The 19,305-nt window shown below is 42.4% G+C and overlaps 1 protein-coding gene across 1 annotated transcript in view; it reads right to left on the minus strand.

The window, feature by feature from the left end:
- The window catches only part of C2H3orf70 (chromosome 2 C3orf70 homolog), a 75,511-nt gene extending 60,393 nt beyond the window's left edge, over positions 1–15,118 (minus strand). The window contains exon 1 of the mRNA XM_004038143.5: positions 14,118–15,118. Within this exon, the coding sequence (XP_004038191.1) occupies positions 14,118–14,313 (196 nt within the window). The 5' untranslated portion in view covers positions 14,314–15,118. The remainder of the gene's footprint in view (positions 1–14,117) is intronic.
- Between the last annotated feature and the right edge of the window lie 4,187 nt (positions 15,119–19,305).

Here is a 19,305-nt window from a genome sequence, read left to right on the forward strand (position 1 = left end):
TAACAAACTATTAGCCAACAGAATTCAACAATATACTAAAATAATTACACCTTAATCAAGTGGGGCTTATTCCATGGATGCAAGGCTGGTTCAATACTTGAAAATAAATCAATATAATCTACCACATGAACAGGTTAATGAGGAAAAATTACATGATCCTATTAATTGATTTTAAAAAAGAATCTGACAAAACTTAATACCCATTCAAGATTTTTTTTAAAACCTCTCAGAAAATAGGAATAGAGGAGGAACTTCCTCAACTTGATAAAGAACATCTACAAAAAATCTACTGCTAACATTATACTTAAAGGTGAAAGATTTGGCTGGGCGCAGTGGCTCACACCTGTAATCCCAACACTCTGAGAGGCCAAGGTGGGAGGACTGCTTGAGCCCAGAAGTTTGAGACCAGCCTGGGCAAAACAGTGAGACCATGTGTCTACAAAAAAAGTTTTTTAATTAGCTGGACATGGTGGCATACGCCTGTAGTTCCAGCTACTTGAGTGGCTGAGGCAGGAGGATCATTTGAGCCCAGGAGGTAGAGGCTGCAGTGACCTATGATCACACCACTGCACTCCAGCCTGGGCGACAGTGAGACCCTGTCTCAAAAAAGGAGAGGGAGAGGGAGCAGGAGGGGGAGGGGGAGGAGGAAGGAGGAGGAGGGAGGAAGAGCAGAAAGGAGGAGAAGGGGAGGGGGGGAGGAGGAGAAGAGGAAGAAGGGGCAAGAAAGAAGACAATGACGACGAGAGAAAAAGTGGGAAAAAATCAGTCTACCCAGCCAGGCTTGGTGGCTCACGCCTGTAATCCCAGCACTTTGGGAGGCCAAGGTGGGCAGATCACCAGAGGTCAGGAGTTCAAGACCAGCCTGGCCAACATGGTGAAACCCCATCTCTACTAAAAACACGAAAATGAGCCAGGTGTGGTGGTGCACGCCTGTAATCCCAGCTACTCAGGAGGCTGAGACAGGAGAATTGCTTGAATCCAGGAGGCAGAGGCTGCAGTCAGCCGAGATCGTACCATTGCACTCCAGCCTGGGTGACGGAGCAAGACTGTCTCAAAAAAAAAAAAAAAATTCAGTCTACCCAACTTAAAGACTTCTTATACAGCTATAGTAGGCAAGATTGTATGGTACTGGCAGAAGAAGAGACATGAAGACCAGAGGGACAAAATAGAAAACCCAGAAATAGACCCACACAATATGATTTTTAACAAGGGTACAACAGCAACTCAATGGTGGAATGATAATCTTTCAACAAATGGTGCTGGAGCAACTGGACATCCATAGGCAAAGAAGTGAATTGTGATCTAAGCCACACCTTATAAAAAATTACTCATAATGGATCATGGAATTAAATACGAAACTTAAAACTATAAAAATTTTAGAAAAAAAATAAAAATATTTGAAATCTCAAGCTTGGCAAAGAGTTCTTAAAAGCATCAAAAAGCACAATCCATAGAAGGAAAAACTGATAAACTGGACTCCATCAAAATTTAAAATTTTGTATCTCAAAAGACTCTGTTAACTCACCAAATTATACACAGTCATCCCTCAATATACACATTGGATTGGTCCAGAGCCCCCACCTGAACATACTCAAGTCCCACAGTTGGCCCTCAGTATTCATGGGTTTCATACCCTGGGAATACTGTATTTCCAATCCACATTTGGTTGTAAAACCCAGTCATAAGTGGACTCATGCAGTTCAAACCCATGTTGTTCAAGGGTCAACTATAAACTAATCATGCAATTTTTTGGCATATAAATAAAGATGGGGGAAGCCTCTGCTAAGAGGATGAAAAGATAAACTACAGAGAAAATATCTGCAAACCACTAGACAAAAGTCTAGTATCTATAATAAAGAACTCTCAAAACTCAGTTTAAAAAATCCAATTAGAAAAGGAGAAAAGACATGAATAGACATTTCACTAAAGAGGATATATAAATGGCAAATAAGCACGTGAACATTAGCCATTAGGTGAATGCAAATTAAAACCAAAATCAGTCATCAATACACACCTGTTGTGGGCTGCATGTTTGTCCCCCAAAATTCATACGTTGAAATCCTAATCCTTAATGTGAGGGTCTTAGGAAGTGGGGCCTTTGGGAAGTAATAATAGGTCTTGAGGGTAGAGCCCTCATGAATGGGATTAGGGCCCTTATAAAAAAGACGCCAGGGCCAGGCGGTGGCTCACGCCTGGAATCCCAGCACTTTGGGAAGCCCAGGCGGACGGATCACTTGAGTCCAGGAGTTTGAGACAAGCCTGGCCATCATGGTGAAACCCCGTCTCTACTAAAAAAAACAAAAAAAGAAAAATACAAAAATTAGCCAGGCATGGTGACTTACACCTGTAATCCCAGCTACTTGGGAAGCTGAGGCAGGAGAATTGCTTGAACCCAGGAGGCAGAGGCTGCAGTGACCCAAGATCGTGCCACTGCACTCCAGCCTGGGCAACAGAGTGAGACCCTTGTCACCAAAAAAAAAAAAAAAAAAGAAAAAAAAAAAGAAAAAGACCCCAGAAAGTGCTCTATCCCTCTTTCCACCAAGCGAGGATATGATGAGAAATCAGCAATCTAGAACCCAGAAGACAACCCTTGCCAGAACCCAAAGATGCTGGCACCCTTATCTCAGTCTTCCAGCATCTAGAACTGCAAGAAACAAACTTCTGTTGTTTATAAGTCGCCCAGTCTCTGGTACTTTGTTATAGCAGCCTGAACTCACTAAGACAAAAGCTATCAGAATGCCTAAAATAAAGACAGTGACAACACCAAATGCTGGTGAGCATGTGGTAAAGAAGCTAGGCCAGTCATACATTGCTAGTGGGAATGTAAAATGGAATAGACCCTCTGGAAAACAGTTTGGCGGTTTCTTAAAAAAAAAACGAAACATGTAACTACCATACAGCCTAGCACTTGCACTCTTGAACATTTATACCAGAGAAATGAAGACTATGTTCAAGTAGAAAACTGTATACAAATGTTTACAGCAGATTTATTTATAATAACTAAAAACTGAAAACAGATGTCCTTCAATAGGTGAAAAGTTAAACTGTGGTACATGTATACCATGGAATACTACTCAGCAATAAAAAGGAACAAACTACTGATATATCCAACAAACTGGATGGATCTCCAGAGAGTTATGCTGAATGAAAAAAGCCAATCACAAAAGGTTATGTACTCTATGTTTCCACTAACATTCTGGGAATAAAATTATAGAAATGAAGAATAGGTTAGTGAGTATTATGATATATCAGAAACCAGGGTTTTACTGACAAGGGAGGTACAAGTATGCAGTGGGGAAATGCAAAGGAAACACACACAGACACACACACACACACACACACATTTCCTAAATTTGTCCACTGAAAAGTCCTAAATGCAATAATCTCTTAATAAAAATAAGCAGACTCAAAACCCAGATAATGGTTTCCATACCATTTCTCATGAAAAGGAACTTGGTTTCCTTAGAAAAATGATTTCTGATCTGGGGCAGGGAAATTATTAGGTAAGCCTGGGACATCTCGTGCCAAAAAACTGGGAAATGCTCAAATAAATGTTGAGATATATTAAAAAGACATAGAAGCCGGCTTGCAGGCATTCTCACTGGCCAAATTTAAAGACAATTTGAACATCAAAAATAATTATAATACTTGATTATAACACATTGAAAAAAAAAAGAATCAATTTGGCTGGGCACAGTGGCTCATGCCTGTAATCCCTGCACTTTGGGAGGCCAAGGCAGGCATCGCTTGAGCTCACACGTTTGAGATCAGCCTGGACAACACAGTGAAACCCCCCTCTCTACAAAAATAAAAAAATGAGCCAGGCATGGTGGCATGCTTCTGTGGCCCCAGCCACTTGGAGGCTGAGGTGGAAGGACTGCTTGACCCTGGGAAGGTTGCACTGCACTGCAGCCTGGGTGACACAGCGAAACCCTGCTCAAAAACAAAGAATCAATTTGTCTACAGTAACATGAGAAAGATGGGGTACAGTTAGAGAACCTCTTAATTATAAAAGATGTCATCAAATGGTAGAAGGAATGACAAAATTTGAACATCGCTGTTTTGCAACCACCAGCGTAGTAAGTGATGCATGCAAGGATCTTCAGCCAATACTAAAATCACCGGGTTAAAGTTTGTTAGGGAACAGACTATTCACTCAGCATCAAAGTATCACCCCACAGATCACTTATTAAAAACCAAAGGGAAAAAAAGCAACAGGCATCTTTATAATGGAAAGATGTGGCAGTTACCACCTTAGCCTTGGCAGAACAAGACACATGATGTGTTTTCTCATGTGATGCTGTGAGAAGGGCACAATATCACTCATGTAATAATGTGACAAAAATGTTTAATCTAAATCTCATCATGATGAAACAATTAGGCAAATTCAGAATATAGGACATTCTCCAAACAGTTAACTTGGACTCTTCAAAAAATTCAAGTCATCAAAAAAAAAGTGTGATTGCTTTAGAGTGATTAAAAGCGGCTAAAGTTACCTAACAATAAAATGCGATATATGAATCTTGATTGAACCCTGGATTTTTTATAAAGTCATTTTCTTTACCATTAAGAAAACTATGGTAGACTAAATTACTGTTAATTATCTTAGGTGTGAGTACAGTATTGTGGTTACATAGAAAAATGTCCTCATTCTTGAGACAAGCATACTGATATATTTCTCTTTTTTTGGCATACTGATATATTTTGGTATGAAGTGTCATGATGTCTGCAACTTTCTTCTAAATGTATTGGGGGGAAAGTGAGACAGAGGAAGACAGTGTGTAGTCAGAAAAAGGGAAACATAAAGCAAATGAGTCCAACAGATAAAATTTTCCATGAAATACCAAATTGTTATATTCTTAGTGCTTTTATTTCACTAAACATCCATTAAAATGAGATAGAGATATACAGAAGTACATCTGTATTACACCAAAACACCCAGTTTTAAATGGACAAACAAGCACTAGAGAGGTTAAAGAATTTGTCCTACTTGGGAAGGCATTGTACAGATACAGCTGGGGGGGTGTTTGTATTATACATTGTTGGCACTCCAGATATCACACATTTTTGGCAGTATGCTTACAAAATACTCTTAAAATATCAGAAAATTGAAGTATAAGAGAAAAGCAAAGGAAAAATCCTGTGAATTTGAGTAAAATAACTTGGAAGGGCTGTAATTAAGTTTACTGGCCCAGCATTCTAGCAACCAGGACTCCTCTATTAACTAGCACTCTTGCCACTTTTCAGTACACACTGATGAGACTTCTAAAGCACCGAAGTTGAATATGTTCAGTTTCACTTTAACATAGGATGAGCTCTATAATACTTGAATCCTTTGAAACTTGTTAACCCATGTTTGATATATATGATAGCTCTCTATTATTTGGTATATTTGATTAACCAGAGCTGTCCATTGCTTAACAATGGAGGAAAACAGGATGAAGCTGGGGAGTGAGAATTGGAGCAAAATATAAGATTCTATGGTAAAAAAACACACACACACACACACTCATCACATAGGAACTATTACAAAATAGAACTTTCCACAATGAGAATAAAAAAAAATTCCAAGTATAATATTCAAAACATGTATTTTTATTCTTTGTTGTTTTTCAGTGTTTAATTGAACAAATCAGTACGGTCACAGGGTAGATTCCAGATTAACCAGGACATTTGAGGAAGGGGGAAAACAATTGCCAACTTTGACAATCACAACACCAAGAAGCTGGTACTATTATCCCCATATTAACAACATGAAAACTGAAAGACGGATTAAGTAACTTCCCCAAACCATGTAACTATTAAGTAGGCAGAGCTCATTCAAACACGAAGTCTGACTCCAGTGCCTGCCATCAGGACATCTACATTACCTAGTATTTCCACTGCTTTTTGCTTTTTTTGGAGGGGGGGCTGATCCTTCCCTTTACTGAATACTTGCACTAAGTACTTTGCTTGCAATATATTGTTTATTTATTTATTTATTTTTGAGACAGAGTCTCAATCTGCCACCCAGGCTGGAGTGCAGTGGCACAATCTCGACTCACTGCAACCTTCACCTCCCAGGTTCAAGCAATTCTTGTGCCTCAGCCTCCCAAGTAGCTGGGATTACAGGCATGTACCACCATGCCCGGCTAATTTTTGTATTTTCAGTAGAGACTGGGTTTTGCCTTTTTGCCAGGCTGGTCTTGAACTCCTGACCTCAGGTGATCCGCCTGCCTTGGCCTCTCAAAGTGCGGGATTACAGGCATGAGCCACCATGCCCAGCCACAATATGTCATTTAATCTTCACAACAACTCTGTGAGGTAGGATTTCTTTAAGAGATGGGGGTCTTGCGATGTTGCTCCTGGGCCAAGGTGGTCCCGAGTAACTGGGACTATAGGCACCCACCATGGCGCTTGGATGAAATAGAATTGTTATTCCTATTTTTCAGAAGAGTACAGTGAAGCAACAGGAGGTTTAGTAATCTACCCAAAGTCACCCTGCAAACAATAAGACTCACAGTTCAAACACAGGTGCTCTTTGCTGGACTATACTCTGCCTTCCACATTCTATGTGTACACGATTCCCTATTTTTTAAGAAAACAAATCTTCTACTAGACAACTTCTGGTTGCCGAAGGCCTGTGTTCCTATACTGATTTGGAATTAATAACACAATTTCCCTAGAAACATTCTTTCCTGTAATTAATGAGATCTATAACATGAAAGAACAAATTCGGATGAAGTGAGGATTTTGTAATGTGGGAAATTATAGAAAGGCCCTCAAAAGCCATGTGGTTTAAATCTCTAAGTTCAACAGGCTTGGAAGCCAGTAATAATTAATGGTGTGTATACAATTCTAAAAACGGCTTGTGCCAGTCAGAGATTAGTTGAGGATAAGACATGACTGAAGCTTCGTATCATACAAATAATAAAAACTGCCTAGTCTTTTTTGCCTCTTTTTATTTTAATTTTATTTTATTCAAATACATTATTAAATGTTTTTGAAAGCATGGTTTTATAGAGTTCACAACCATTCCAAAAATATTCATACTGCATATAATTGCCCTTCTTTTAAACTCAGAAAGCATTCTCAACATGCTATTTCCACAAGGAATTTAAAACAGCTGAAATCATCCTCACTATACCTTCAGTGGAACCAAGAAACCGACAGCCCTGGTTGCCAGCTGGTTTGTAAGATTTTGATATACATTTGCCACAGGCAGCTAGGGGTACTACACGTGACCTTGGGCAAATTTCCTAATCTTAAAAATGAGGATAGTAACAGTACCTATTTCACAAGATTGTTGTGACGTTTAAATGAGCAAACACATACGAAAAGATTACAAAAAGTTATGTGCCTGCACATAGCCACGATGTGTGTTATTTGTTATTGCTGAAGTTTACATGCATCCATCATTGAAGCACCAGCTACACAGAAAGACACCTATCAGCGTTCTCTATCTTTGGAAGAACCTATCAGCATTCTCTATCTCTGGAAGAACCTATCAGCTTTCTCTATCTCTGGAAGAACCTATCAGCTTTCTCTGTCTCTGGAAGAACCTATCAGCTTTCTCTGTCTCTGGAAGAACCTATCAGCTTTCTCTATCTCTGGAAGAACCTATCTGCTTTCTCTATCTCTGGAAGAACCTATCAGCTTTCTCTGTCTCTGGAAGAACCTATCAGTGTTCTCTATCTCTGGAAGAGCTTTGAGGAAACTCACTCAGAACTTCACCTCACAGCTCTCCTCTTAAAATCTGCATCCTCTTCCTTCAATCACTAGACAAAGTTACAACTCTCATTTTTTTTTTTTTTTTTTTTTTTGAGAGGGAGTTTCGCTCTTGTTGCCCAGGCTGGAGTGCAATGGCGTGATCTTGGCTCACTGCAACCCGCGCCTCCCGAGTTCAAGCGATTCTCCTGCCTCAGCCTCCCGAGGAGCTGGGATTACAGGAATGCGCCACCACACCCAGCTAGTTTTTGTATTTTTAGTAGAGACGGGGTTTCTCCATGTTGGTCAGGCTGGTCTCGAACTCCTGACCTCAGGTGATCCACCCACCTCAGCCTCCCAAAGTGCTGGGATTACAGGCGTGAGCCACCACGCCCGGCAGAACCCTCATTCTTAGAAAAAAACTTTAGTTGACTTTTCCAACCAAACTACCATTCCTTATTTTTGTTGTTGTTGCTAGTTTTCATTTATCAAACTTCTTAAACACGTTTTTTGTAGCTATTGTTATTGATATGAATCCGAAGTCCTTTAGGAAAACCAGGTGGCATTTTCCCGTGGAAGTCAGAACCTGATTTTGTGAGTTTTCCTAGAGTTGTATAGAAGCACAAAAACAGAACAAATAGAATAACACAAAATCACAATGCTAATTTACTAACGAAAAGAAGTATATTTGCCCCAAGGTCCTGACAGTTGAACCCTCTAATCAACTCCTTCTCTCGCCACAGAAAATCTATAAACAGGAAGCCAAATGTATAACCAAACATTTGCTGCGGTAGCGCAGCCATAAGGACCAGAGATATTAAACTCTCTAGGCAGCATAACATCTTCTCTGAACAGTCTTGAAAAGCACTCCCAAATTCTGGCTCTCCAACTCCCATCTGTCTCTATTTCTATGCTGCCCATCTACCTTTTGCTGTGACAGTCTTTCTTTAGATATGCTAATACCACCTATTAGACTACATCAAGTCCCACTCTTCCTGCTTTCAACCTGAAACAGAATCTTTTAAGATTTCTTCTACAGAAAACTGAGCTTATGTGATATTCTTAAGCCAACTCTGAGTTTGGCTGGTAGCACCTACATCATACCACATCCACCCACTCAGCCCCACCTGTCACCTTGTAATTACTTTCTCTTCCTTAACCCTTAACTTGAATGTCACTTCCTATCACATACAGTGACCTCTTTACAGTTCTCATTCTTCCGGATTTAACTACTGCAATTGCCACCCATTTCTTAAAAACTTTCCCCATCATTAGCTTTAATGGAACTGAGCTCTGTTGGTTCTGCTCACTAATTTTAAATTGCTCTACAGTGCAATGATGGTTAAGAGTCCGGGTGTAGAATCGAACAGAGCTAGATCCCAATCCAGGCTCTACTCCTTACTATGTGCCCGTGGAAAAGCTCTAAGCCTTCTTCCTCAACTGTGAAATGGACATAATTACATAATTGGCTATTAAGTGCTCAGCATAATAAGCTTATTCTGGTACAAAGTAATCACTCAGTAAATATTAACAATTATCTGTGTCCTAATTCTTAGCTCCTAACGCTCTGTTCTCTTTTGCCTCGAAGAGCCTCCAACAGCTTTGACTAATGCTTCAATTAAGTATATTCCTGAAGTCACTGTTTCAAGACTAAACCTTTCACCCTCTTCTCCGTAATAATGAAAATCACTCTTTGTGTATTCTACCAATATCTAATAATTAGCCTGCTGAAAACTGGTTTCATCTTCATACTCTTTCTTAAAACACTAATTTCCCCTGGCTTCTGCAATACCATATTTTCCAGATTTTTCTTCTCTAGCCATCTCTTCTTAGACTCCTCTGCCAGCTTATCCTCTTGTACCCAGACTCTGATGTCCTAAAAGAAAACACTCTGGTGTTGTAAAGGGAAAGCTTAATGGTTTTTTTTACTTCTCACGCTACAGTCTCTCCCTTGGTGCTCACGCTTCATCACAGCTACAACTGCAACCTATAAGTAAGTAAATTACTTACATATTATTTCTAGCCCAGACCTCTCCTCTGAGTTCTACATCCCTGTATCTAATTGCCTACTGACATCACTATGTGAGGACAAAGGCAGCTTAAATCCTACAGATCCAAAACTAGATTCATGACCTTCCTCCCAATCCTAGTTACTCAGTATTTCGTTGTTAGTGAATGGCACCACCACCCACAGCTGCATAAAGCAGAATTCTAGAAGTTAACCTTAATAATCTTCCCCTCCCTTCCCGACCAAATTTAATTAACCCTATAGATTTCACCTCAAATATCTCTCAAATACACTCTTATCTCCACCTCCACCAATCTAATTTCTTATTCTAAGTATTCTAAGTAGCCACAAAATTCTACTTTACAATACCTACATATGATTTCTTTCCCATCCCTCCTCTCTCGCGAAGCCATGTATTTCTTTCTCTCTCAAAATGCCTCTTGAACACCTTCACTCGTTAATTCAAGCCAATATCACTCCTTACTGGGAAAAATTAAGTTACACATTCAGATTCATGGTTTATTCAGCTTAATAATCTATTTTTGACAGTGATACCAACAGAACATATGATGCTTTCCTCCCAGGCAACATCCTCAAAAATGCGCCATTACCCAAATACACATTTCCTTTAATAATGCATCAAACACTGAATCTGTGAATGTATATGGGCTTTATGTCTTTTATGGACATGTACATATTTTTAAGCTTTTTCTATTTTATAAGTCTATATATTTCACAAGATTAAAATCAACCACATAAAACTGAACTTCCTTGTTTTGAATCTACCTTTTTCAAGCATCAGGATAATCCTCTCATTTTAGTATTCTCAGATTTGGCAAACAAACTGATAGTTTTCTCACTTCTATCATTTGTGATTTTAAAAGAATTACAAAAGTAAACACAGTATGGGCTGGGCATGGTGGCTCATGCCTGTAATCCCAGCAGTTTGGGAAGCCCAGGCAAGCGGATCACCTGAGTTCAGGAGTTCGAGACCAGCCTGGTCAACATGGTGAAATCCCGTCTCTACTAAAAAATACAAAATTAGCCAGGCGTGGTGGTGCATGCCTGTAATTCCAGCTACTTGGGAAGCTGAGGCAGGAGAATCACTTGAACCCGGGAGGTGGAGGTTGCAGTGAGCAGAGATCGCGCCACTACACTCCAGCCTGGGCAACAAGAGCGAAACTCTGTCTCCCAAAAAAAAAAAAAAAAAAACAGTAAATACAGTATGATCGTGTCCTTAGACTCTGCATATAGGGTCCATAATGGTCCATATGGGGTCCAGTGTGGTCCAGCTGTATTCATGTTTGTATTCTGAGTTTCCAAAATAATGTCTCATAAAGAGAAGGTGTTCAATACATGTTCAACAGAATTAAAGGAATTCTGCTTAGGACTGATACTGTAAACTCCATGAATACCAAAAAGAAAGGAGAACTTCTCAAACATGTTAACTCTGCTTATTTTGGGCTAAAAAGCATAGAGAGAATTAATTCCCAGGATAACTGAGGAGATTGTAACAGAGCACCTAGCTGCTTTAAATGAAGTCAAGCTTTTAGTGAATGGGATCACTGAGCTGCTGCCAGTGGAGGAAGTGTGGAGAACCGGAGGACTGCCAAAGACTGGAAAAGAACAAATAACTGTAGTCCTGATTTTTTAAAAAACAGAAACAACTGCCAACGACAGTCCAGTATACTTGACGTCAATCCTTTTCTAAATTCAGATTATTTATTTTAAAACAGTTTCTAACCATTTAGAAAAGAAAATGGTAACCATTTGTGGAATCAACCTGAGTTTTACCAGATTAATCTAATTTCTTGTTTTTTTTTAAAAAAGAGTGTATGTACAGATAGGTCACAGATCAAAAAGAGGCAGTAAAAACAGTGTGTTGGTAGGATTTCAATAAGGTATTTGACCAGGTTTTCATTACACCCATATACAAGATAAATATAAGATGGATAACAGTGCAACTAGGTGGACAATCATAACTAACAAGTGCTCATTAATGAATTGCTACCAACCTGAAGGGCAGTTCTACCGGCAAGCTTCAGGACTCTATCTGTGGCTTTCTCTTGTTCAACAATTTTATCAGTAACTTTTATGAACATGTACTGTACTACTGTTGGTATCCAGTATGTGGATGACATGAACCTAGGAGAAACAGCTTATAAATATGTTAAGAAAGAGCCAGGATCTAAAAACACACACACACAAAATTAGGCTCATTCTAATGAAATGAAATTTAATAGGAAAAGATATCTAAGGGATCAGTACCTGTGTCCAAAAATATATATATAACTGTGAGATGGGCAAACAGTGGCTTGTCACATATGTTAAAAAAACAAAACAAAACAGCTCAATGGCTTTGATGGCAAGCTTAGTTCAATCTGACAGCAGCAAGCTCAGTATGTGATGAAGATATCAGAAAAGCTAATGTGATGCTAGCTGCAGCAGTAGCAGTATCTCGAACACGGGAGGTAGTGGTCTTGTTCAACTCTAGACTGATCAGACCACAACTGGAATATTGTCTACCTTTCTAGGGGCCACAGTCTTCAAAGGATCAAAACCACCTTGGCACATGTTCAGAAGAGAACAACCAAGATGCTTAGGAGCCTGAATACTATTCCATAAAAGGAAAGGCAGAAGGGACTGGAAATGTATAAATAGGACAAAGCAATGCCTTAAGAGAAAGATGATCACTAGCTTCATTCAGTCATTCAATGAACATTATTGTTAAACCTATTTCAGGAAAGACATTGTGAGAATGGCCAGGGATACAGAGAGAAGACAGTCCATATGTGCAAGACATTCATATGTATATTCAGCAATGTATATATGAAGAGTTGAAACAGCCATGATCTAAAAAAGGATTCGATTGTTCTATATGATTTCATAAGGCAGAAATAGGAGCAGAAGAAAGAAGTTAGAAAGTAACTGATTTCAGCTCCATATAAGGAAGAGTATTTTAAGAGTCAAGGCTAATGAAGGGAGAAGCTGTCTGAGAAGACTGCAAGGTTCCCATCAGTAACGGTGTACTTAGAGAAGACACTGTCAAAATCAGACAGACAGTAACCTGGACTATCTTGAATATTCCTCACATTTTACACAACGATTCTATACTTTCCCACGAAATGAATGAAAGTCCAGATTCTACTTGTGCACTTCAGCATCCCAGGTTTCCTAGAGTTGCTACTTCCAACTCGGTACCCTGTCCCACCGTGAAGCAATGCTTTATACTAACAAAAGAGAACAGATCTGAGCACAACAGGAATAATGAGAAATAGGAAGAAACTGGCCCATAAGCAAATGGAACACCAGAAATCAATACTGTTCTATGTGCCTGGAATTTGTAAAGAAAATGATCCTCTACCCTTGAATTCATAAATTCGATTTAAAATATTCATTTATGTTCGATTAATGTAAATAAGGATTTGTTATGTACTGCATTCCTGGTTGTCAGCTATTTTTTCTCAACAAAGAAAAATTCATTTTAACTTAAGATCACTTGGAAAATGTCCTAAATAAGCACTCCAAAACCCTCTATTATAAATATATGTGGAAACTAACTTTAGAATATATTTCTTAAAAGGAATGATTCATCGGATATAGTCCAAATACTATTAGCTAATCAAATTGTGAAATTCTAATTAAATGGCTACTTAAGTTTAATCTATTTAAAAATCACAGGCAGGAGGCTAAACACAGAGAAAGGGTTTAGACCATTTGGTTCTAGCTTTTATAAATTGGTTTAAGACTATTAAGCTTACTTTCACTCATTTTATTTTGTAATTTTATAAGTCTCATTTATTTGGCTTTAAATTCTACATCTGGGTATTTAAGGAGCTCGACCTTCCAAACTGTTAATATTAACTTCTTGGAAGCAATCCCTCCCACATTAGCGCTTTTTCTCCATTTGTGTACAATCAAGGGGGAAACAATTGGATATCCAAGGGCTCCTTCTTTTAAATAGCAGCCCAGGAAGACAAAAGTGAGAAAGAAAAAGAGGAGCATCTTTAACCAGCAACCTTGAAAAAAGGCATCCCCAACGGCTGTCGCCAACTCAGCTGGCTCGTTCCCATTTCTCAAAACACTGCCTGGACGCTTTGGTCAAAAAAAGAAAAAGAAGAAAAAAAAAAAAAAAACAGATTCCCGCTTCCCTGGGACAGGGAGCTCCCTTTTGTAGAAGTAGCTAAAGAAAGCGAGGCGCCCCACGGGATTTCATCTCGTCGCCAAGGCAGCGCCAACCCCAGCCGTCCGGCGCGAGGAAAGCTCCGGCGGGCCCGGAGCCCACGGCGGCCCCAGCCTGCGGCAGAGCAGCCCCGGCAGAGCCCGGAGCCCCGCGGCCGCAGAGTCCCGGCAGCGACCCCGGACGGCCCGGCGGGCGTCCCCCGGACCGCGGCGGAAGGCGGGAAGACGCGGCTCGACTTACAGTGACACCATCCTAGGTGACAGCACCAGTGCAGCTTGAAGCACTTGCCATGGCTGTGCGTGGCACAGATAGACAGCCCGTCGCACGGCTGGAAGTCGGGTCTGCGGGCGGCGCAACTCCGCGCCAGGGCCTGAGCCTCATCTAGTTTCTCGCTCTTCCAACCCCGCTCCGACGCCGCCGATGCCGCCGCACTCATTTCCTCTCCCTCCGCGCGGAGCCGACACCGGGAGCCCGGGAGAAGCGACGTCTGGGTGGGCAGGAAGCCGAGCCGGCTGCGGACGCGCGAGGGCGCGGCACGGGCCGGGAGTCACGCCAGCACGCGGCGGCGGCGGGAGCGCGGCGGTCCCAGGCTCGAGGAGGAGCCGCCCCGGGCGCTGCGACCGGGTCCGGGCTGGCACCCTCCCTCCCTCCGCCGCGGCGCGCGCCGCGCCCCACGCGCACACGCACGCGCACAGGCGCGCGCCGGTCGGCCCCGCGCGACGTTCCTCAGCGAGCCCGGCCTCCTCACACACACCCCGCTGGGGAGCGTGGCCGTCGGCGTCCCCGCCGGTCACAGCGAGGTCCTCCTCACATGCTCACTCCTTCCTCGGAGAAAGACCCCGACGGAGGGCCGTGGTGAACACACACTCCTCGGCCGCTTTGTACTCACATGCACGCCAGCCTACATATGCACTTCCCCCCGAGTGACACTGGCCACCGAGAACTGACACACGCGTCCACACGCTCCACGGAGGGCTGCGCACACCCGGCCCACGCCCACCCGAACCTCCTAGTGGCCCGGGCCGGGTGCATCGCGTAGCGAGGATCTCACACACACAGCCTCTCCCCACAGGCGTCTCACATCTCCCTCGTACACACCTCCCCGTGTCTGGGCATGGAGCCCCTGGGAGGCGCGCACACGCTCGTGCACACGCGCGCACTCCCCCCACCCAGGGCGGGCCTCCTGCCCCAGCGCGGCCACAGGGCGCGTCAGGGGCCAGCACCGCCAACCCCTGCCCGCCTCGCCCCAAACTCCAGGCCAGTGCGCCCGGGCCTTCCCGCGCCCGCCCCAACCTTCGCCGGGGCTGCAGCCCCTCCCCCTTCTCCTCCCACCCCCGCCTCCGTTGAGCGGGAAAGCAACAAAGCTGGGTGCATTGATGTGTGTGTGTGTCTGCGTATGTGTAGTTTGGTGTGCATGGGATGTGTGTGTTGCGTGCGTGTGTATGATTATTTGGAGTATGTATGGCGGGTATGCGTGTGTGGTTGTGTGTGGTTAGGTGTGTTCATGGTACATGGTGGGTGGTATGCGTGATGCAAGTGACTGGTGAGGTGTGTGTATACGTGTGTATGTGAAATGAATGTTATAACTGAGGTGGAGTGTGGGTGGTGTGTGTGTAGTTGAGTGTGTGTGGTGTGCAGAATATGTATATGTGTGTAGTTGGGCGTGCATGTGCTTGTGCACGTGGTGTGGGGGTGGGTATGCTTAGTAATACAGAGTATTTGGTGTGTGTATGGTATATGTGTGGCAGTGCAGTGCGTGTATCTGGCATGTCGAGAGTGCGCATGGTATATACGGATCAAATCGGGTGTGTGTGGTACATAGGGGTGGGTGGGCACACAAACAGGACTCATGTATGCGGAGGACTGTGCCTTTCTGTGTTAGCGCCTGCTCTGGCCAGCAGGTGTGACTGACCCTGTGGTGGCTGCGGCTTCCCCACACAGTTGGCTTGCACTCTTCCCTCCTGGGGACAAGTTGCTCCAAATAGATTTTCCATGCCAGGCTCTGCTGCTGAGAACCGACCCCAGGATGGATTCACTGAAGAGGAAACAAACCATTTGCTCCCAGGGTGCACTGCTGGGAATTAGTGTTTCCCTGCAACAAGGCCAGAACCCAGCCTTGAACACAGAAAAGGAGGGGACACCCCCTCCTTATTTGCCAAACGTTTTTCACAGCACAGAAGAATGCTTGTTCAAGGAACAAGGCTTTCAGCACAAACACTGTGTGGGAACATGTTTATGCCCAGGTCCGCTTTCTCCTTTATGCCTTTCCTTCTTTGCACTGACAAGAGACTCATCATGGTTTTGAAACAACCAAATTCATCCTCCAGCTTGAAAATCCTTGCTGCCATAAGCAATCTTTCATAATTTTCCCTTTTATTTAACCTTGGCTTGAGAAGGGAAATGTAATTTGCATATATCTGACTCTGGTGAAATCTTCATTTATTAGGGATTGGGGAGAGACTCAATTTGGCAGCAAAAGTATTTTCCAGAAAGGTCTGAATCAAAATCACAAACTCTAGTTCCCCCATTAACCTAACATTGAAACAGTTGCAAACATGAAGAATCATCTCATCAGCTTCCACCCCAACTGCTCCCCGCCTCAAAAAATCCTAAAGGAATACATCTCTGACATAAAATCTATGCACCCCTGCTGTTAACTTCACAGTCTGACCTACCTCAGAATAACGTAAGTAAAAGGCAGAGAAATCTTAATCAAAGAAATCCATACTCCATTATTACTGCAGCAAGCCAACCAACAATTTTTCAAACAAAGGGGACTTTCCATCTGTTCTACCCTATTTTTCTCTTTCTCCAACCTATAACTCACTCTAATACTGCCCCTATCATAGAAGGCCTTATGACAGCATCCTCTCTGTATTTCAGTAACTAATACTTGTATGGGATCCTTCCCCTGACTTTTACCCCAGGGTGAACCATGTGGTAAGATTCCACAATATATGAAATAAACCATCTCAGCTAGTAAAAAATGAGCATGAGAAAGCATGCAATATAGCACTTTAGCTAGGAGGCAAGATAAATTATCCAAACACCTTATTTTAGGTTAGACACATGATTTGAAGTTGAGAAGCCTTTACATTTTCTGTACCATGAAACTCATTCCATCACCTTGCCCTAAAGATGTTATTGATTTCTACTGTCTGGTGTGGAGCAGGAGGAGGTAATTGCTGTGACCTCTCAAATATATACACACAGCTTTCAGGATGTGTTGTTGGGATACGATTTTTAAATTTTTTATTATGAAACTTTCCAAAATATACAAACATAGAGAGATGAAGATAACTCCCCATGTACCCATGTACCCATCACCCAGTTTCAACGATTATGAACTCATTTAGAAAACCTTGTTTCATCTACAGCGCCACCCACTCCAGGCCCTCAACCTGTCCACTGGATCATTTTTAAGCCAATCTCAAACATCAAATCGTTTCATCCATTAATATTTTGGTGTATATCTCTAAAGGAAATTAAAAAAAACTCTAACCATAATTATCGCATAATACCATACAATTTGATCATAAATATGAACTTGTCCTGTAGCTGCTGACCACCTCTCCAGCTCCCCTTTAAGAATGCTACTCCCTGCCAGGCGCAGTGGCTCATGCCTGTAATCCCAACACTTTGGGAGGCCAAGGCGGATGGATCACCTGAGGTCAGGAGTTCGAGACCAGCCTGGCCAACATGGTGAAACCCCATCTCTACTAAAAATACAAAAATTAGCCGGGCATGGTGGTGCACACCTGTAATCCTGGCTACTCAGGAGGCTGAGGCAGGAGAATCACTTAAACCCGGGAGGTGGAGGTTGCAGTGAGTCGAGATCGCACTGCTACACTCCACCCTGGGCCACAGAGTGAGACTCCATCTCAAAAAAAAAAAAAGGAATGCTACTCCCTGCCAGGCACAGTGGTTCATGCCTGTAGTCCCAACACTTTGGGAGACCAAGGCGGGCAGGATCGCCTGAGGTCAGGATTTCAAGACCAGCCAATATGGCGAAAACCCATCTCTACTAAAAATACAAAAATTACCCAGGTGTGGTAGCGCACACCTGTAATCCCAGCTACTCAGGAGGCTGAAGCAGGAGAACCACTTGAACCCGGGAGGCAGAGGTTGCAGTGAGCTGAGATTGCACCACTGCACTGCCTGGATGACAGAGTAAAGCTCCGTCTCAAAAAAATAATAATAAAATAAAATAAAATATAATATAATAAAGAATACTACTCCCTCTGCCTGGAATTTTCCTCTGTCCCTGACTCTTAATCCCCCATCTACCTCTTCAGATTAAGTGCCATTTTCTCTGACTAGTCCAGACTGAGCTATACATGCTGTCCATTCAGGTCACTTATCCCAATTGTAAACAAAAATTAAAGAAGGAATTCTTCAATTAATATCTTTCCCTATGTCCCTTCCCCGACACAAACTGTACGCTGTTTGAGGACAGGAACATTTCCATCTTGTTTTCAATATTTAGTGCAGAGAATAAATAATTGTTGAAATAGTGAAAATAATTTCATCTCAGGTTCTAAAGGGCTGGAAAAGATTCATCTTTGGTAAATTGTTTGCAAGTATGTATAAATAATTCATATAATTACTGTTCTTATAACTGTACCCTTGGATAGTCACCTCCCGCACTGACTCTGAGCTTAGCTGTGTGTATTAGTTATCTATTGCTCTGTAACAAATCACTCCCAAATTAAAAGAACACACCGTTTCTGTGAGTCAGGAACCCAGATGTAACTTCAGTAGGTCCTCGGCTTCTAAGTCTCTTACAAAGCTGCAATGAAAATATGGGCCAAGGCTGCTTTCCCATCTAAAGGTTCAACCAGGGAAGGGTCTGCTTCCAAGCTCACTCACTCACTGTATGTTAGCAAGATTCAGTTCCTTAGGGAACTGTTGTTTTTCATCGGTTGTTAGGATCTCCATGGACCTCTCCATAGGACAGTTCACACGTGGCAGCTTGCTTTATCAGAACAAGTATGTCTTTAAGAAGAGTCAGAGAGAGCACCACAATCCTTTATAACCTATTCTCAGGAGTGATATTCCATCAATTTTGTCATATTCTACTCATTAGAAGCAAGTTGCTAGGTCCAGCTCCATGCAAGGGGAGAAGATTATATGATGGCAGGAATGCCAGAAGGCAAGAATCACTGAGAGCCGTTTCAGAAGCTGCCTGCTACACCATGTGACTTGCTTTAGCCAATGAAAGAGTAGCGAGAATGGTAAAGATTTGCAAAGAGCATTCTCATTGGGATTTGCCCTTTCCTTCTGTGTTGGAACCCTGAGACCACCATGTGTACAAGTCTGAGCAAGGCTGCTAAAGGATAAAATGCTTTGTGAAGGAGAATGAGGTGCTCCAGTTGGCGAGCAGCCTATCCCCAGCCAATGGTCTATCAACCACTAGAACTATGAATGG

Source organism: Gorilla gorilla, chromosome 2, assembly GCF_029281585.2.
Source record: "Gorilla gorilla gorilla isolate KB3781 chromosome 2, NHGRI_mGorGor1-v2.1_pri, whole genome shotgun sequence".
In the NCBI taxonomy this organism is placed as follows: Eukaryota; Metazoa; Chordata; class Mammalia; order Primates; family Hominidae; genus Gorilla; species Gorilla gorilla.